General features: G+C 42.6%; 1 protein-coding gene across 5 annotated transcripts in view; it reads right to left on the bottom strand.

Annotated features, from left to right (window-relative positions):
* Positions 1-25: 25 nt before the first annotated feature.
* The window catches only part of cep290 (centrosomal protein 290), a 27473-nt gene continuing 7780 nt past the window's right edge, over positions 26-19718 (bottom strand). For 2 of the 5 annotated variants that reach the window (XM_058074624.2, XM_078790729.1), the window contains 48 exons: positions 19469-19522; positions 19250-19270; positions 18783-18929; positions 18492-18674; positions 18317-18406; positions 17816-17938; positions 16699-16819; positions 16408-16571; positions 16026-16188; positions 15841-15941; positions 15716-15782; positions 15530-15654; positions 15382-15457; positions 15164-15285; positions 14787-14945; positions 14327-14476; positions 14128-14243; positions 13091-13193; positions 12777-13007; positions 12482-12655; positions 12308-12419; positions 12030-12235; positions 11482-11633; positions 11296-11407; positions 10743-11198; positions 10495-10659; positions 10317-10424; positions 10100-10234; positions 9760-10026; positions 9558-9665; positions 9006-9205; positions 8680-8893; positions 8465-8602; positions 8108-8320; positions 7875-7991; positions 7617-7759; positions 6728-6883; positions 6487-6610; positions 5683-6300; positions 5348-5482; positions 3848-3931; positions 3553-3711; positions 3370-3489; positions 3111-3280; positions 2513-2654; positions 1857-1918; positions 900-979; positions 27-838 (listed from right to left, as the gene is read on the bottom strand). In XM_058074624.2, the coding sequence (XP_057930607.2) occupies positions 606-838; positions 900-979; positions 1857-1918; positions 2513-2654; positions 3111-3280; positions 3370-3489; positions 3553-3711; positions 3848-3931; positions 5348-5482; positions 5683-6300; positions 6487-6610; positions 6728-6883; positions 7617-7759; positions 7875-7991; positions 8108-8320; positions 8465-8602; positions 8680-8893; positions 9006-9205; positions 9558-9665; positions 9760-10026; positions 10100-10234; positions 10317-10424; positions 10495-10659; positions 10743-11198; positions 11296-11407; positions 11482-11633; positions 12030-12235; positions 12308-12419; positions 12482-12655; positions 12777-13007; positions 13091-13193; positions 14128-14243; positions 14327-14476; positions 14787-14945; positions 15164-15285; positions 15382-15457; positions 15530-15654; positions 15716-15782; positions 15841-15941; positions 16026-16188; positions 16408-16571; positions 16699-16819; positions 17816-17938; positions 18317-18406; positions 18492-18674; positions 18783-18929; positions 19250-19270; positions 19469-19522 (7419 nt within the window). In that variant the 3' untranslated portion in view covers positions 27-605. Of the gene's footprint in view, positions 839-899; positions 980-1856; positions 1919-2512; positions 2655-3110; positions 3281-3369; positions 3490-3552; positions 3712-3847; positions 3932-5347; positions 5483-5682; positions 6301-6486; positions 6611-6727; positions 6884-7616; positions 7760-7874; positions 7992-8107; positions 8321-8464; positions 8603-8679; positions 8894-9005; positions 9206-9557; positions 9666-9759; positions 10027-10099; positions 10235-10316; positions 10425-10494; positions 10660-10742; positions 11199-11295; positions 11408-11481; positions 11634-12029; positions 12236-12307; positions 12420-12481; positions 12656-12776; positions 13008-13090; positions 13194-14127; positions 14244-14326; positions 14477-14786; positions 14946-15163; positions 15286-15381; positions 15458-15529; positions 15655-15715; positions 15783-15840; positions 15942-16025; positions 16189-16407; positions 16572-16698; positions 16820-17815; positions 17939-18316; positions 18407-18491; positions 18675-18782; positions 18930-19249; positions 19271-19468; positions 19523-19718 lie in introns of all 5 variants that reach the window. The other 3 variants (XM_078790725.1, XM_058074626.2, XM_058074625.2) reach the window with 3 other exon arrangements.

Below are 19718 nucleotides of genomic sequence, written 5' to 3'. Positions count from 1 at the left end.
ATAGTCCGACACTAATTGTCCGACAAATTATCCATTAGCAATTTAATATCACAGTAAAAAAACAAGACATGTGATGTCTTTGCAAATCAGGACGTCGGGTCACCCTGAAACATTCATAATGTAAACTTGACATGTAAATAGAAGCTGCCTCTATGACTTTGTTGATCATTTCTAGTGCTGGAGCAAAAGAAGAAGCAATCAAGAGAAGAATTCTGCCTGGTAAGAAATGTATTTTATTCTTTAAAAGATTGTACCGTAGTGCTGCAACATCACAAACACTCGTTTCTTAGTAAGTATAAGATGTAAACAGTCATATTGTAGAAATATGCTTTGTAAACCCGACATGTACAGTAAATAGAAGCTGCCCGTATAGAAATTATATTTATGTCTTACATTTGTTTTAAAATAGCATTAAAAATATCACTGTACACATATTGATAATTCAGTTGAAGGATTATCATTAGTTGAACTAAATAGATTAAAAATACCGACAGGTACAAAAACATTGAAATTGTGTGAGACTGACACTCAAACCTACTAAGGCATGGAAGTTCTTCATGTGAATAAAAGACAGTTTGAGCTAGTTCATGAACTTGGACTTGAACTCATGCTGACTCTTTGGACCTGTCCATGCCAAACTGATGGAACATCTTAAGCTGTTCCTCCAGCACAATGTTCTTCTTCAGCTCCATATTATAATTGTACTTTAAATCCTCTATCTCGTCAAAGAAAGCTGGATCAAACTTGTCCAGTTCTTTCTTCAACTTGTGGACTTCTGCTTGAAGTTTGCTTTTCTCTGCTTCCGCTGTCTTCAGAAGAACTTTCATCTTCCTGGAATCTGAAGTAGGAAAAATGTGACGTTTGCTACAGTTGAGGCAAAAACTGTGTGGAAGTGTCACCTGTGTCATGTTTGGATGTCTCGCCATGTTGCTCACTATCCAGTCTTTGCTTCAATTCCTTGTTCTCTTTCTTTAGCTCACTGTAGACAAATAGTAATATTTAATTAAAAATGTTCTCAATCATTTTAAACCCATCAGAGAATGACATCATATATATTAAATGGGACCTATTATGCTCATGTTGCAGCCCTTTGTATTGAGTTGTGGACTCCTATAGAGCAGCTACATACAATAACCATCACCAAAAGCGTTATAGTTCTTCCAGAATCTGCACCTATTCAGCTGTATTTCTTTGGATTTCATGGTTCCCGTGAAAACGGTCTGTTTTAATGTATTCAACCCACGGCCCGCCAACTCTATCTTTTTAAAATGTCTGCTTTTAACATACAGCCATACATACTATGTGTTGGCGCCCGAATCCGATCCAGAAGTGGAAACTGTACAGTCTTACAGTTTCTCAAGAAAAGAGGGTACTTCAAGACGCCTCTCAATGGTAAGTAGCTTTAGCATTTTGGCGTGAGGTTTTCTACAGCATCGGTATCGTGTGATGTGATTTGCTGGGAGGGAATCAGGAACTCCAACCACTTGTGTCTGATGGTTTTGTCTTTAGGATTTGTAAACAATGAGCCATTGCTAGCAAGTAAACAGCGGAGCAGTGCTTGGAGGGGGGCAGAGAGTTTAAAAAACAAGGAAGTTCATGGTTAAGAAATGTTTTACCACACATTTGGAAACCAAGCGTTTTGAGCCATCCCAAACTTCTTTCAGGGCTCACTTCCGAATGTGCAAATGTCATTATCTGAAACTCTGCCATCGTTTAACACGGGAATATTACATTCTAACTACATTTATAGGTTTAACAACTACATTTATAGGTCAGAAAAGCGCAAAAAGCATAATAGGTCCCCTTTAAGTTCTAATGAGACATACACAAATGATAAATAGTAATTATATTCCTACTTAATTTCATTGGCAGGATCAGTTTCTGTATTTAGAACCCCAGGAAAGTTCATCTTGTCAACCTGGAGGAACAATAAAAACATGTTTAGAGCCCCAAAACCACACATCCAAAAAAGGTGCATTGTTGTAATTTTTTGGCTTAATTGTGGAAAACAAATATCCCTATTTTTTTGACACCCTTCAGTGTAAATTCCCTTAATTGTTGGGATCTTTACCATCTTTGATAACCAACATTATCACATACTACAGTATTAATTGGCCCTGTACCCTAGAAAGCGCCCATGAATGATACGGGAAAAGGCCGAAATGATACTGTGTCAAAGCCCAGGGCAGTGATACTGATAAAATATAGAGTTCAGTCCAGTATCAGCCCCCGTAGCTGTCCACTAGCTGCTCTGGTATCGTGTCCGTGAAACAACCAATCAGAGAACAGCGCACGAGCGTGAACACACAGCGTTTGTTTTGGTTTATTTAAATAATAATAAGCTCATGATTAAATAGTATGTGATAATAAAATCATCACATGGTTTGTCTGGTATCAGGCCCAAGTATCATGCCCCCGCGTGCCAGTATCAGCCCTCGACTGACACTTGGGGGCATGATACCTGGCTTGATACCAGACAAACCATGTGATAACCTATAAGTATCGCCTCTACCTGATCTTCAAGACCCCGGATTCGTATCACAGTCGTCTCTTCACGTTTGTTTGCCTCCTTCAGTTTCTGTTTGAGTTCAGACAGGCTGGAGGTTTTCATTGACAGCTCCTTCTCCAACTCCTTCATCTTGTTCTCAAACATTCTGTGGATGCAAGAGGATAAAAATCTCTGGCTTGGACCCCGTCAAGTGAACTTGCAGCGAGGTAACCAAAAAAATGTTGCTTAAATGTTTCCAGCTGTCCCATTGCTTCCATTGTTTTGATTGTTCGCTACCACAAAGTATGAATGTTTTAATTGTGATGCTGCGGAAATGGTCACGTTTCCAAACTTAAAACTCCATTCATTCACTATCGCTTATCCTCGCGAGGGTCGTGGCAGTGCTGGAGCCTATCCCAGCTGTCTTCGGGCAAGAGACGTGGTACACCCTGGACTGGTCGCCAGCCAATCACAGGGCACATATAGACAAACAACCATTCACACCACAATCACAACTTAAAAGTTGTGAGTTCCAATTCCGTCCACCATGTTGGAGCAGTGACCAAACTTGGCAACAGTTTGTCATGTTTGGGAAATAACGTATAGGAAGTGTCTCACTAACCGAGTCACCACGGATGTCTTTAAGGTCTTGCTGTCAGCACTTTCTGTGATGGGCCTGGAGAGAGCAACCAGGAGTTTTTGTTGGGTTTCCTCCAGCTCAGCCTCTAGCTTCTCACTGGCCAACTCCGCACTTGTCTTGGCTAGTCGGAGTTTCTCCACGGCCTCCATCTCCTGCAGGGATGACAAATCCAATTTCTTTCAATCAGGAGCTTTTCCATCTCAACACTCTGGTGACAAACAATTAAGGTTTTTGTTGTTACCCTCTTGACTTGCTTTCGTAGCCGTTCATTTTCCATGACTATTTTCTCCAGTCCTCTGCATTTTGATTCAAACTTGCGCAGCTCAGCTTCATGTTGACTCTTCAGTTTGTCGTGTTGGGCCTACAAAACAAACGATGATGTTTGCCAGTGGTAAACGTGCCTGACTGTATCATCTGTATCAACCTGAAGTTTTTTGTGCTCTTGCTCCAAGACCTTGTCCACACGGTGCGGTGCAGAGGTTTTCTTTAGCATCTCATTCTCTTTCTGGACTCTTTCCACCACCTTCTTCATCAAGCTGATGGTCTTCTCGAGCTCGGGCACTGTTTTCCCACTGTAGCCGGGCTGACGAGAAAGCAAAATAATTATTGTCAGGTTCGAAGGAGACACCTGATTTCCAGTATGGTGGATAATCTCAGTGAAGTCTTGTGTTTGCTACATAATTTGACCTATTGACCTATGAGCTTCTGCTTAAACATACTCTGGTGTTGGCCAGTCTCTTCTGCAAATCAGCATTTTCCTTTTTCAGGGCACTGATCATCTCCTCTTGGCCTGCAACTTTACTCTGGGAAAAACAAACAAGATAGGATAAAATCAACAATTTTAGTCGATGTTCATTCATTTACTTTCTACTGCTTATCCTCACGACGGTTGTGGGGGTGCTGGAGCCTATCCCAACTGTCTTAGGGTGAGAGGCGGGGTACACACCCAGCCAATCACAGGGCACATATAGACAAACAACCATTCACACTCACATTCATACCTATGGACAATTTGGAGTTGCCAATTAACCTAGCATGTTTTTGGAAAGTGGGAGGAAACCCACACAACCACTTAACCTTCCTCTTGTTTTAGCTTTCTGGTATCATCTCTTATGTTACCGGGTCAGTTTTGACCCATGTATTAAATCAGCTATAAAATACACTAAAAACAATAAGTTACCATCAAATTTGCTTCTCATGTCTTGGTTACCTTCTTAGGATTCCTCATCCATGAAAATGTTGGTTTTAATACTTTTGGTGTGGGCATGTAGGACATTTTTGGTCACTATACCCCTCTATTTCAATTTCCAAAAATGGTAAAATTAACCTCAAATGAATCATATTAATAAAATGAATTCTTTTGTTACCTGGCTATTAATGAGGGCTAAAGAACATATCTCTTAAATCAATTAGTTTTATTTATTTTCTCATTTTAGTATTAATCACTAAAGAAACATCTATGGTGTTCAGGTGAATTTTGACCCATATATATTAATGTCAAGAAAAGATAGAAAAAGTTATTGTTTTCAGCAAAAGAACTTCAGAACAGGTCCAGATCTTGGTTCACTGTACTTTTTGCCATTCTTTCCATGATCCAAATTGTAAATGTGAAATCAGCCACTCAAATGAGTGAATTCACCTCAAATGTCTGGTTTTTCTGCTGGTATACTGGAAAACCAGTCAAAATGAGAATCCCCTGAAGCTCACATAATGAGAAGAGGAGCTGGTTGTCATTGTGTTGGCTAATTGTACACTTATGATTTCAGTTGTGGCTCAAAATATTGCTTTAGTCATATTATAACCGGGTCGAAACTGACCCTAACAATAGTGGTCCTAATTTCAACTAGACCATTTTAAAATGTAGTAAAAATGATTTTTCTCAAACCCCCAACCTGTGGGCCACACCAAATTTAGTGATTGTCCCAAATGTAGCGTTCATGCAGCCTGTGTGTCCTGATCATTTTACATCGATATTATATATGTATGTATTGTGGAAAACTGGAGGCCCGTGAGAGATGGTCTTAACTTTTTTCTCAGCCTTACCCAGACTCTTACCTCCAGCGGCCTACAAATAAGCTGCATTTGAGCCCCCTGGTTTAAATGTATAAAAAGCCGTATAAGTCACAGGACAGGTGCCCACATTGAGTTGACTGCCATTAGCATCAATCCCAGAAACCATAGAAGTGAGCAACTGCTTCCGGATGAGAGTCGATGTGTACCTTAAGTCTTGGAATGTCAATGTTGGCCTGTGCTAGTTGGAGGCGGAGCTCCAGATTCTCTGAGGCCATCTTAAGGTTTTCTTTCTGGAGGTCCTGAACTTTTTGTGGTGGGGTCTCTGTGTGTTGCTCTGACGCCTGAAGCAAAGGAAAGACTAAATGTAAGTCTAACAAAGGAAACACCAGAGGATCAACAGTACAGTATCTTGCTTTTGTTGACTGAAACACGTTCTACCTACACACATACATTTTTAGTACCTATAAATACACAAGGGAACACTCACAGGTATTCAGGGGTGCTCTGCTACCACTACTACAATAACGTGGGCTTGGAGTACCTTCAGATATCCTGGCAATCTGCTTTCTTGTTTTTGCACACCATCATCCATTTGTTTCTTGATAGGACTGTCACACTTTTGGTTCACATCTGGTATGGCTGAAGAGCTCTGGTCTAGATTCTGCATTGCTGCCTCCCTGGTAGTCACTTCATCATTCAGATCACCACCTTCTTCGGTACCCTTCGGTTTTTCTGTTCCTTGTACTGATTCGTCCTCATTGTCGACACTACCTTTACAAGTCGATCCTCCATCTTTATTTGCATCATCATCATCACCATCTGGGATGTTGTCTGCCTCATTCTCAGATTTGCCTTCACTTTGCCGCTCTTCTACTTCAATGTCATCTGCGTCTCCTTCGACTGTCTTGTCGAGGGTTGTATTTTTGGCCATCTGAGGGCTCATCTGGGTTTCTTCAGTGTTGGTTTGAGATTCTATGTCTGACTTTTCTTTGTTTGACTGATGGTCTGATGTGTGTGTATGAGCAGAAGGGCTCACGGAGCAGTACGCTTGTCCATGTTCTGCATCTGCCCTTGATGACCCATCCTCAACATCAAAAGTAACACAGAGAATCCCTTTTAAAGCCTGCATGTTTTTCTCCCTTGTATGTGACGAATCCGACTGATGCCAGTCAAGAAAAGAGATAAAGGAAGACAGTAAAAAAATGAGGAAATGGGTGAACGGAAGGCCTTAAAAGACAGCGGGGTTATGGGATATCATAGACAGGAGAGGACGTACTGGAAAGTGTGTGTGTATTGTTAAACATTTGGCATCTGGAATGTGTTTTCAGTCAACTGTAATACTCACAGATTGTCTTGATGGAGACCGGTTGGATGGGTTGTTCTCAAAGGTTCGTAGTCTCTCCTCAAGGTAGCGGTTCCTTTGTGTCAAATCCTCCACGGCATGGTCACGAGTGACAGCCTGTTGCTGCCTGTAAGATTCCCCCAAAATGAAGGCTTTAGGTTAGCATAATGCTGACATAATACATCAGTTCCAGTAACCCGTGTTATAATGAAAGTAGGCAATAAGAAACAAGACTCCTACATACTTTATGGTGAGCAACTGAGTCTCCAGGTCAGTGTTCTTTATCTTCAGTTCCTCGACCTCCTTCTCCAGCTCATCTCTTCTCACGCCCACCACCTGATCTACAGTCACTCCTCGAGCCTTTGTCTTCTTCTGCAGTGCATTTTTCTCTTTCTCCAGCCTGCGTACACAGTGTGAAATTGTATATCATTTTTTCAAACTAATTAATCAGAATGAATCACTATTAACAATTAATGTAGGCTGCACGGCGACCGACTGGTTAGCGCGCAGGCCACACAGCTAGGAGACCAGAGTTCAATTCCACCATCTCTGTGTGGAGTTTGCATGTTCTCCCCGTGCATGCGTGGGTTTTTCCTCCAACAGCCCAAAAACATGCTAGGTTAATTAGCGACTCCAAATTGTCCATAGGTATGAATGTGAGTGTGAATGGTTGTTTGTCTATATGTGCCCTGTGATTGGCTGGAGACCGGTCCAGGGTGTACCCCGCCTCTCGCCCGAAAACAGCTGGGATAGGCTCCAGCACCCCCGCGACCCTCGTGAGCATAAGCGGTAGAAAATGAATGAATGAAGTTAGTTAGCGCCTTTAATGCATGATTTTTGACATACTATATACACACAACCATTGGTGTATCCTAAAAGGACATTTCATTGAACTAAAAAAATTGTGTATTTGGTTTCCTGACTGTCCTATTTATTGTTGGATCTGCAGAAAAAACGCACAGTGGTCTTCTCAAAGTTCCCTAGATCCTGGAGAAAATCAAAATGCACTTTTTTTTAACAAGGCTGACTTTGTTCAAACAGCGTCAGGTGAAACACAATTGAGATTTCCAAGCTTAAGGAGTCAAGAAACAGATATTAGAAACAGAACCGTCTGCAATATTGTCCGCACTGACCTGGCATAGAGGTCTTTGATAGTATTGAGCTGTTTAGACATGGATTCATTTTCTTGTTCCTTGTCCTTCAGAATATTCTTTACCTTCTCCAACTTTGACTGCCATTTCTTACCCTCCTCCCACAGCAATATTTCCTCCTTGCTCTGTAAGATCCAAATGTAGATATTCATTATGGAACAGATGAAGCCACTGTAATGTTATGTCAGGGGTTTTGTATATGTATTTTTGTATATATATATGTCGAGTATTTTTACAAACCTTTGCCTGGTCAACTTTTCGAACATCGGCGCTTTTCTCCAAGTCTGACTCCAGCTTCCTGATCTTCTTCTGCAGATTATCAATGGTTGGCCCTTTCTCATTGGGATTAGGTTGATTCTAATTAGCAAACATGTATTTAGTATTTGTGTTAGAAATGCTATTTCAATTGTATAATGCGTTTCAATTGTTGTTTGGCATGTTTGAAGCACATTGCAATCTTTAGTAGTAATTACTTGAATGCAGCTACTGAGCCTCTTGACTTGCTTCTGGAGCTCCTGGACTTCCTCTTCTTTCGCTTCCTTTTTAGCTTGAAGACTTCTCTGATTGTTCTGGCTCTTCTGTACTTCTTGGTTTAGGTTGTCAACCTCCTTTTTTAAGGTGTTCTCACGTCTTCTGGCAGACTCCCTTGCCGCTTGAAGTTCATCAGCAAGTTCTTGGACCTGAGCCTTTGTAGGAGCGCATAGGAGGTTGTGTTAACAGCTCAGAACATTATAGCTCTAGTAAATAAATGACATACTTGTATAGCTTGTGATATAATTGCAATGAGATTCAACACGTGCAGCAATAGAATGGTGATATTTGGATGTCACCTTCAAGTCTTTTGTGTGCTTCTCGACCAACTTCTGCACATTGAGCCTCTCCTCGGTCTGTGCAGCATTAGCTAAGACTTGTTGTTCTGCAGCAGATGTCATCTGGGCCCGCAGTTCTAACAGAACTTTACTGAGAGCCTGGCAAAACAAGCATCATGCAAACGTCTATGGATGCAGGAGATGAGAAAAGGAAGTTAGTCAATGCTTAGCACTACCTTGATCTGCTTCTCTTTTTGGACTAGTTGTGATTTTAGCCGTTCGTTGAAGTTTTTCATGGTGTTGCTAGGCGATAGAACATTGGCCTCCTTTTGGGTCTCCAGCTCATTTTGCAGAGAATCCATCTCCCTTTTCATCTCTGATATTTGGCTCTTCTGATCTTTAGTCTCAATGGTCAGATCTTCCACCTCTACAGCGTGTGACTCCTTCAGCCTGCACCAAATCCACAATTAGTATGTTGGATTCTTCTTCAGTATAAAATCTGATAGTGAACACTGGCTACACAAAAAATTGATCTGTGTTGTCCCAGAGACACATAGATCACCTCAACATCTCATCAAAGTGTTTATTAGCCTGTGTTTCCATGGCTATCTGCTGTCGCTCCAACTCTGTAGTGGCCAGCTTCAGTTTCTTGGTGATGGCGGAGAGCGATATGTCCTGTTCAGCTACAGTCTGCTCCAACTCGGCCACGCGGTCCAAATGTTTGGATGTTGGTATAGTGATACTGGGCTTCTTCATCATTTCCTGCAGGGGGGGAGGACACACAGAGAGTCATTGAAAAAATATTAGACCGCTTTGTTTCTTCAGTTTCTTGTTCATTTTAATGCCTGGTACAACTAAAGGTGCTTTTGTTTGGACAAATATAAAATAATTACTAGTGCTATAGTACTTAAGAGCTTAAGTGATTTTGGTCATTATCAAAAAACCGTGGAGGTTGTTAGACATCATCTCTTAAATTAAACTCTTGTGAGCTATTTTTGTTATTCTCATCATCTGTCCAAAGAAATGTACATTCAGCTGTACCAAGTATTAAAATGGATGGATAACCTGAAGAAACAAGGGTGGTCTAATAAGGTTTTCATGACCGTGTCAGTACCATTGCGTGCTGTTTGAGGCGGTCGAGGTTGTTGTCGTTGTTGGAGTCCAACTTGTGATACAGCATCCTCAGCTCCTCTTCATGCTTCTTTATCATCTCTTCTTGATCCTGCAAGGAAGATAGGAAATGAGCAAAAGAATTATTGGCTGTACAAACTAAGCACAGAGATTACTTTCGCTTGAACATGAATGAATATCTGTACTTTTCCGGCTTGGGTCAACTGGTTTTGGTACTTCTTGAGTAGATCCTCTTTTTTGTCTATTCGACCTTGGAGATCTTTGATGGTCTTATGGGCCAACTTGAGGGCAGCCTGACTGTCTGATTCTCTGTCATTCTGAAAAGCGTCTGCAAGGAGACGTTCCCGACTAGCGACAGCTGGGAGACGAAGACGCAGCTCGTTGATGACTTTGTCCCTGGACACAATGTTTTGTTCAGATGTCCTCAGGGCGTCTTCTTTCACCTTTAATTTCTGCATTTCAAGGGATCATCATTCACCACACAGGTTGTGTTTCATTGAAGAGTTAGATGTACATAAAATATACCTCATGCAAATGTTTACAGGCAACTTGTGTGTCCGAAATGGTGCTAACTTGCTGTCGGATTTTTCTCAAAGCAAACTCTAGTTGTTGAGCAGGAGGTAGACTCGGGTCTGGGAGGTAGCCTGCTGAATCTTCCACCTGAAAACAGGCAGAAAGAGTCACCCAATCATAGTTTATTACAGCGTAAAGGATGCGGTAGAAAATATGATTCAAAACTAACCTTTTCGGCACCACTGAGTACTTCCTTCTGGTGGTTCTCGTACTGGTCCAGCTGACGTTCGAGCTCCAACTCTCGCTGATCCCATGCCAGTTGATGCTCTTCTTGAATCTTGAGAAAGACAAAAATAATTTACAATGCTGTGAGTGATGCACTGGAGTAACATTAAGGTTGTTCTCACCATATTCAATTGGACAATATCTTCTCCGAGGGAGTGGATGTGTCTCTCTTGGTCTTCCACCAGGTTCTTCAGGTACCTGAGCTCCTCCTTTTGGACTGCCACTTCCCTACTTTTCCTCAGCTCCTGCAGGCAAGCGTCTTCCATCTTCTTGTGCCACTCGACTACCTGTTATATGATGAGCACCAGATTTCTATGTTCTATGTTCTAAGTTACTGACCGATTGTTGAGGCACAACTAAAGTCACTGACCTTCTGAGCCCCTTTCACATCCTTCAGAGTTGAAATGAGCTCCACCAACCCTCCAAGCTTAAGCTCCAGCTCTTCTGCCCGACCCTCGGCCCTCCTCCGTTCCTCCTCTGCCTTTTTCTTCTCCTCGTGGGCTTTTGCTTTTTCCTCCTGGAGGCTTACCATGGTCAATGAGAACTTTTCCTGCTGCTGAAGTGGCAGTGCGCCTGCAAACTGCCTCCGAAGGGACTGGACGGTCTGTCGCAGGTGCTTGGAGCGGTTCCTGCCCTCCTGGCGAGCGATGAACAGAGCGCGCTCGCAGGTGTCCAGTCGCTGTTCGGCACGCTGTTTGAAGGCCTCCAGCTGTTGCATGTGAGAGGCAGAGGCTTCTAGCTTGGCCAAAGCGTCTGACTCACTGAGCTGCAGAGCCACAATGTGTTGGTGGAGCTTTGCAATGAGGGCCTTCTCATCTGTTTGCGACTGAAGAAAATAATACATTTAATTTAAACAATTGAAGGCGTCACAGTGAACTGGACTGTAAACACAAGAAAATCATTGCTTGATTCCAAAAAGTTACCTGATAGTCAAGGATTTGTCTCCTCAATGATTCCACTTCCTTATCTTTGGACTGTTGCCTGGCCTGGAAAGCCGACGCCTGTTTCATGGCGATGTCAGAAACCTCTCGAAGCCTGAAAAATTAAAAAAAGTTCCAAATATAAGGTTATATAAGAGTACATGTTGGTAATCCCAATGTCAAACGTACTTTGAAATCTCTGAGCGAAGTTCCGCCTCAGTGGCCTCAAACTCTGCAATCCTGGCTCTGTCTGCGTCGCTTGACGCTTTTGTGACGCAGGTGGCCAGCTCATCGCTCAGCTCCCTCTCCACCCTCTGCGCTTCTATGTTCATTTTAGTCAGCTGAGGAGACAGACAACATTCATTCATTCATTTTCTACCTCTTATCCTAACAAAGGTCACAAGGGTGCTGGAACCTATCCCATTTCTCTTCGGGCGAGAGGCGGGGTACACCCTGGACTGGTCACCAGCCAATCACAGGGCACATATAGACAAACAACCATTTACACTCACATTCATACCTATGGACAATTTGGAGTCGCCAATTAACCTAGCATGTTTTTGGAATGTGGGAGGAAACCGGAGTGCCAGGAGAAAACCCATGCATGCACGAGGAGAACACGCAAACTCCACACAGAGATAGCCGAAGGTGGAATCGAACTCGGGTGTCCTAGCTGTGAGGCCTGCGTGCTAACCACTACTTTCCTGGATTATTCCTTGGGATCGTGTCGAACTTACCTCTCCAAACTTGGCCTCCAATTCAGAGTTGCGTTCCTCCACCTGCTTAAGCGAGTTCTTTATGTGTTCGTACATGGTGTGTGCATGTTCGGCTCTCTGCCTCTCGTTCAGCTCCTTCATCTCCAGGGTGGTGATTCGCCTGGCGGCTGACACCTTCTCGTTGTTGACCAACGCCTTATCGGCTTTCTCCATGCCGCTCTCACCTGCTAAAGATAACAGATGGTTGATAACACCAATGAAGAATGGACATACTGACTTAGATCTCAGATTGAACATACCAGTTACATCTGTGTTCTCCCATGCTTGTTCTAATGTATGCAGCTTTTCCTTGGTGATCTCCAGCTCTTTATTAATCGCAGCAATATGTCCACGCAAAGACTCATTCTCACTCTTTACAGACAAAAGATAGTTGTCAATGGACAGTCTTTAGATAAACATTAACAAATTCCCACCTCTAAATGTTCCAGGTTGGTGGTTCTTTTGACAAGCAGGCCGTCCCTCTGTAGCATGTCTCTGTATTTGACTGTGAGGTCCGTGTACTGTCTGTTGGCCTTCTCCAGGTCTGATGAGGGCACGCTGTCATCCAAGGCTTTCTGCAGCTCAGCTGTTTTGAATGCAGCCATTTCCTTTGTACACCACAAACAAACAGAGCTGCAGTAAAGGATGCTTGGATAATCTCCAGTAAGAGCAACATTGGATTGACACTACTTGTACCGTCTATGCCAGGTACAACATCTTCTTCTCTACCTTGTATCTCTGTAGGTAGCCTATTCTCTGGATGACCGAAGTTTGCATTTGACTGCTCTCGTCCCGCAACCTGCTGATTTCTTTGCGGAGGTGTTGTTCCTGCTCAAGCAGGGTGGTGCAGCGCCGAGTCAGCTTCTTCTCGTTGACCTTAGACACAGTCAACTTACGCAGGGCTTCACTTAGCTGTCTCTTGACTTCCTCTGGGTCCTTCTGAAGGGTGTCCAGTAGTTCCTTAAAGCACACCAAGAGCAGAGTGATGTTAAATGTTGGCGCTACAGAGCAGGACCGTGTGCCTCAGTATGTATGTGACTTACACTGAAAAGTTGGAGTTTAACAGCGTCCACTTGCTGTTGCTCCTCAAGTTTGGTGGTCATACTTGTAAAAGCCTCTTTCTCCTTATGCCACTGTGCCTTCTCACTGCGTAAGAGGAATTTTAGATAAACGATTTGGGAGAATTACACCAATGGAGAATGTATTTTTGGGCTATAAAGTGGACGGGTCTCAAATTTGTGGCCATATTGTGTGCCAGTGTTAAGTTTAGTTTAGTATTAGTTTAGTGTTAAGTGTATCCGTGTACCCTTGGGAGATAGTGAGGGACACTTTGGCTTGCTTAAATGAAGCGGCTCTTTAACAACAGGCTTGTGACAAAGTCAAATGGACCGGTGCATCATTAGACAGAACAACTAAGAAGCTACAATCACAGTGCCAAAACAAAAATGGCAACACGTGTAACAAGTAAGTAAACACACAGGGCTACTACTACCCCACTACTATGGGGAATTATAAACAATGTGAAATCTAAATATGGAAATTCAGCAACTTTTTACGAAAAGGTGATACAAAAGCATGTTGGAAGCTGACTGGGAGTGCTTCTGGTGTTCCCATCATGCTTTGCAGTACTTATTTTGTAAAAAGTTGCTATGTTATATTAACATAATTGTCATTTAATATTCTTCACTGTAGTAGTGGTAGCCCAGTGTATGTGTTGTGTGTTAAGTTGCTGTGTGATGGTTCTTTGACACCGTGAGTCAGACCGTTATGTTGAGTAATGATCTCCTGTTTGTCTAAAAGTTGTCTAAAAGTCATTTGGTTGAAATGTGATTTTGGACTGAATATTCGATTTGGCCAAGCCTCACTCAGATGCTATTCCACACCCCCAGCTGTGTTGAATTGAGACCCCTGCAAAAATGCGTACCAACAAACATGTGCGAGTTTCCCCCAACCGTAATGCCATTTTGGCCCCATGCGGAATAAAGTAATTCCCAATAACAAGACAAGTGAAAAGGGGAGCCCAAGAGTAGTTACTAGGCAGAGGTTTTGCTAAATGTCAGCATTTTTAGTAGCTACCAACCTGAGATGCTCTTCATAGAGAAGCCCTTGCTGGTGGCTAATAATTGCAAACTTGTCTTTGTATTCCTCCAAAGTTTTGATCAACGTCTCCCTCGTGTTCTCCTGGTTGTGGAGCTCCTAATTAACATAAAAAGTTGAACACACAAGTAGCATTGCATTGCTTTCTACTCCACACACACACACACACAGGTAACACAGACCTGAAGCAGCCGAATGGCGTACTCGTTCAATGAGTTGATGACATCAGTGCTGCTGGGGTCCAGGTCTTTGGGAAGGGCCAGAGGTTGGAAGCTGACGCCACTGTTGGCGGACTTCCTCAACTGCTTCAGCTCACTTTCCAGGTGACTTGTCTGAGACAACGCACATGAATACCATATGAAGAATTGCTAAGCTAAGCGCAACTACGAATTAATGTTCTATTTTCTATGCCGCTTATCCTCATTAGGGTCGCGGGGGTGTGCTGGAGCCTATCCCAGCTGACTTGGAGCGAGAGGCGGGGTACACCAAACTAGCTTTTAAAAAGAATAAGTTCTTAGAACTCCATCCCCAAGTCAAATCCGAAAAACAGAGTTGAATTTTTTTAACCTTTGTGATGTGACCATAAACTTTACAAATCATGTCTTCCTGTCTATCTATGGATTTACGTCCACCTGGACATACCTTCTCTTTGGCTGTGGCAAGTTGACTGATGCTGCTGGTTGCTTCCTGTCGAATTGATCTCAACTCCTGCCTTAGCTCCTCGTTTCTCCCTAGCAGCTCGTGGATTTGAGATGTGAGGTGCAAAGTCAACGGCTTACTCTTGTCGCTGACATCTGGTGCCTGTGATTTCATGCACAAGGAGAGTTTCAATGTTACAAGGACATTGCTTAATGCTAATTTCCCTATATAGCGTCTTTCTTTAGGGCAAGCTTGAAATACGGTGCATAAAAGGTCTCGTATGTTTGCTGCCATGGGAACAAACAGCCATGAATACAAACAACACAAAGACTGGAACAGGTAAAGCGGCAGGATTAAAAATGTGTCATGGATATCCTTACGTCAGACAATTTTTCCAGACTGGGAATACTGGTGTCAGTGGGGCACTCTTTGGTCTTCAAGACTTGGAGGACATCTTTGAGGGCAGCCTCTACATCTTCTTTCTCTTTGAATAACTGATCCACTTTAAAGTGACACAGGAGAGAAGACAAGAAGATGTGAAACCGTCTTTCTAAAAGAGGACTGATGGGTTAAGAAACATGCATGAATGTGTGTTTACATTTGAGCTGAAACTGTGTCTTTTGGAGTTCAATCTCACTCTTCTGCATCTTCACTTTTTTTTCTAGGTCTTCATTCTGCAAACAGTATGTTAGTTAAATATGAGAGGCATTTGTCTAAAGTGCTGTGGTGATCTGTCATGAGCTGACTTTGGCTCGGAGCTCTTCATCCATATGAGTGATGCTCAGTTTAGGGCTTTCTTCCGTCTTCTTCAATCTTCCATCTACAAGCAATCTTCTAGTGTGTGTGCCGTCGTCCTCCACCTGTGGTAGTCCTGCAGGCATGGTTGGTGGTCAAGACAGAGGTCAATGTGCTCAAAACTCAAGGTAAGTCACCTCTCTGCTTGGCCAGCTGTCGGACTTGTTTCTTCATATCCAATCTTTCCTCTTCAAGACGTTCAATCTGAGCAAGAAGGCAGCTTATAAAAAGATAAAAAGCAGCGGTCATAAACTTTGTTTACCTCTTTAGTCAGAACTTGATTTTCTGCTTTATACTGCCAATGTTTGAGTCCTTTGGCTCGTCGGAACTCTGTCAGATCCACTTCTTCTCTGGGTTCATAGCCTTTTCAATGAATTCCAAAGAAAGAAAAGTCAGATGATTGTTAGTCTTGTTATCTGAAATGCTCACTTTCATGGAAAACATTACCTAGTCTGTCTCTGAAATTCTCATTCTCCTCCATGAGCTCGTTCATTCTCATGTCCATTTGGTTGATCTCTTTGGTCATGGTCTCTAAATCAATGTCTCTCCTTCTGATTAGATTTTTACACTCCTTAATCTCGGCAACAGCTTCTTCTAGGCCATAAATTCCCTGAAATACACAGAGTTGTGGTTTCTTGTGATAAGATTCTTTTTGTCTTGCCTCGTCAACTCATTTTCAAGGAAGTTGCAATTCGATTGGACACAGCAGGACAAACACCAATTGATCACACCATTGTCACACAGTGTGTGTTACGTTACACTTCCAGGACATTGCCTTCAATGAATGTGATGTAAATTAAGAGAATCTAGTGTGTTTTTGTCCACTTACCGACTCGTAATCTTTCAAACGCTTTAAAGCCTCAATGAGTTCCTTGTCTTTTTCTTCAGCGTGAGCTTCAGCTTGTTTCAAAGCTTCCTCTGCGTCTCTTGCTCGGATCTCCGCAGCTTCCAGCTTGTATGTGAGCTCCTCCATCTTTTTCTGCTGGACTTGCACTTAGACAAAACCGCACAAGTTTTACTCTGCTATCCACTGACTGCACTCCACCTCTAATAGCTTCATCAACTTTTAAGATTGACATTTGTGTTACAAATGTTCTGTTGAGAACCATGACCCACTCACCTCCACCTTCCTTTGACAGCTTCAGACCCTCCATGAGCAGGGTTTGTTTCTCCATTTCCCCTGTATACTGCTCCACTTGCTGTCTCAGGATCTTGATCTGATCATCTCGATCTTCTACAGCCTGCAGAACCATCACCAACAATCAACACATTGGCTGTCTTCTTCTTCTGCTTCATTAGCAACATGTTTCAGAGAAAGTCTAGTCTATTAGGACTAGAAGCAGATGAATTTAGGCTGAAATCACAGTTGGCAGGTCCGTGATTTCTCCACTGTGACACTAAAAAAATTCCTTGTCTGATCTGTAGTTTACCTTAAAAGCACATCTGTACATCACATGTATACAACCATTAGATGGACAGGGGATACAATTACAGGGTAATAAAACAATACTGGCTCTCAAAGTCTCTGCCAAGAAGAAAACCTGGCTGGTCCCCATGTTTTTCTTCTTGTGAACCCAATTTCATGTATCACCTGTATTCCCCACTGTCTTGTTAACTGGGTGTATTGTGACACCCCTCTGATTAGCTTGGTAGCTTCCTTTATTGTGAGCATTCATTAATTCATTCATTCATTTTCTACTGCTTATCCTCACGAGGGCGGAGGGTGCTGGAGCCTATCCCAGCTGTCTTCAGGCGAGTGGCAGGCTACACCCTGGACTGGTTGCCAGCCAATCACAGGGCACATATAGACAAACAACCATTCACACTCACATTCATACCTATGGACAATTTGGAGTCACCAATTAACCTAGCATGTTTTTGGAATGTGGGAGGAAACCGGAGTACCCGGAGAAAACGCATGCACAGGGAGAACATGCAAACTCCACACAGAGATGGCCGAGGGCGGAACTGAACTCGGGTCTCCTAGCTGTGAGGCCTGCATGCTAACCACTCGGCCTTATTGTGATTAAAAAACAAATGGGTGTCGAGTATGAAAAATGTGCACATTTTGGCAGGCCTGGATCACATATGACCCGAAATGTGATCAGATCAAGACTACTACTGATTTCTGGTATATATTACAAGGTTATAAGAGGTTTTGTGCTATTAATGGTACATTGGACACACAAAATTTTGCACGATGAAGACAAATCTTTGCTCCTTTCTTTGGAACACACCTGCTGTAAGGCAATAACGTTGCTTCTGTCCAAGTCCGACTGGGCCAGACGCAACTTTTGCTGAAGGTCACGGATCATCTGCTGGTACACCAAAATCTCCTCATCCTTTTCAGAGAGCACTTTCTGTGAAGGAATGTCACATTATAAATATGCCATAACAGAATACGGGTGTCTGTAGCAGTCTTGTGACCTAAATTGCTTTTAACATCTCTCTTGAACCGGATCGGTTGAGAATAGTAACTGTCTGATGCAGGCTTGTCCAAACTGTTTCTGCCGAGGGCAGCATATGGAGAAGTTCAAAGATTCCGGGACCATTTTGTTTTATGCCAGTTTTATGCCTTTTAAAGACCAAACTTGGGTTTGCTTTGCGTAATAGGTTACAAATAACAAGTTACTTTATTATTATTTGATGGATAGTTCTTTAAATGGTATTTGCTCCCTGGCTTGACACAAAATAGTTATAACAATTAGGATTGAAGTGTTGTTCACTTTGATGCCAACCTTCCATTCGTTCACTTTGGCGTCCACTACTGCCATGATTGGGTCATCCTCTTCTGTCATGTTGTTGATTTTCTGTGTCAGCTCTCTGACCTGCATGTGAAGCACACATGTGACACAACATGAAGCAACCTGAAAACACAAAAACACAGATGTAGAATTAGAGAAGCACATTTACCTGCAGCTCAGCATGATCCCTCTCTTTCCTGAGCTGGTCAGTCATGGAGTCACACTGATGGACGGCCATCTTCATCTGGTTGTACTCATCGCTCATCTTCTCCATCTCCTTGGCAGACTCCATCAGACATTTCTGCATGTGCTGATTGTCAGTTTTGAGCTGTGCGATTTCTTCTTCTGCTTGCTAAAAAGCAACACAAATCTTGTCACTAATAGAAAGATGGTAGTGAAGAGCAAACATGCAGGTAAAGGTCCACCCAGGTGAGCGGGACATTGGTTGGTTTGGGAGGACCTGCAGCTCGTCCAGGCACTGGGAGAGCTGGCGGTTGGCAGAGCTGAGCTTCTTCTTAATCTCGGCATTCTCGTCTCTGGATGGACCCGACTCCTTGCGTTCCAGCTCTCCATGATAAAAGTCCACATCCTGTTGGAGCTGCGTGTTCTGATCAAGGACAGGTTTGCTTTAAAGTGGACATCACGGCACAAAATGTCAATACAATTACTCAACCACTCGATAACACGTCACATCTACTCTTCTACTTATTCTAAACTATTAACTACTGAAGGTAACTACATTGCCATATTCAAGAAATATGACGATGACAATCAAAAATGTAGTCACTGGTACTCTGAACCTTTTTTTTGGAATTCCAAAATGAATATTTGCTTATTCTCTCAATGCCATACTACATCTGGACCACGATGAACACTTGTTCATTTGTTTTCATCACCTTGAAACTAAAGTTATGCTCCAAGTCTTACCTTCTTCTTTAACTTTTTTATCTTTGGCAATAGAACAGACAGAACATGGGGAAGATGTGAAGAGAGACATGAACTCTGAGAAAGCATCTATGTTAAGACATTCATGCATAGGACATCAAATTAAAGATAAAAAATACATTTCTGATGGAAAATGAAGATTCTGATGAAAGAAAAACAAAGTTATGGGGTTCGTATGATGGAGTGTGTCTTGTCACATACTTCTCTTTTCAGCGTCTTTGCCTCATCCTCTGCTGTCTCCGCTCGCAGGACCAACTGCAAAAGCAAACGTACACAAACATTGCAATTCACAGATTGAACCAGGGCAGACGCAACACAGTATGAGGTAAAAATATATATACACACCGCTTTTGTTTTTGCTTGTTTTCTTAGAGAGGACCTATTTCTTTCCACTTTTCTGGCCTATAAATGTAGTTAGAATGTTGTATTCTCCAGTTAAACAATTCCAAAG

The sequence above is a fragment of the Doryrhamphus excisus genome, linkage group LG1, assembly GCF_037039965.1.
Source record: "Doryrhamphus excisus strain RoL-2023G ecotype Guam linkage group LG1, RoL_Dexc_Guam_v1.1, whole genome shotgun sequence".
NCBI lineage: Eukaryota > Metazoa > Chordata > Actinopteri > Syngnathiformes > Syngnathidae > Doryrhamphus > Doryrhamphus excisus.
Note: the sequence above shows the minus strand (reverse complement) of the source record. Positions and strands in the feature narration are given on the sequence as shown.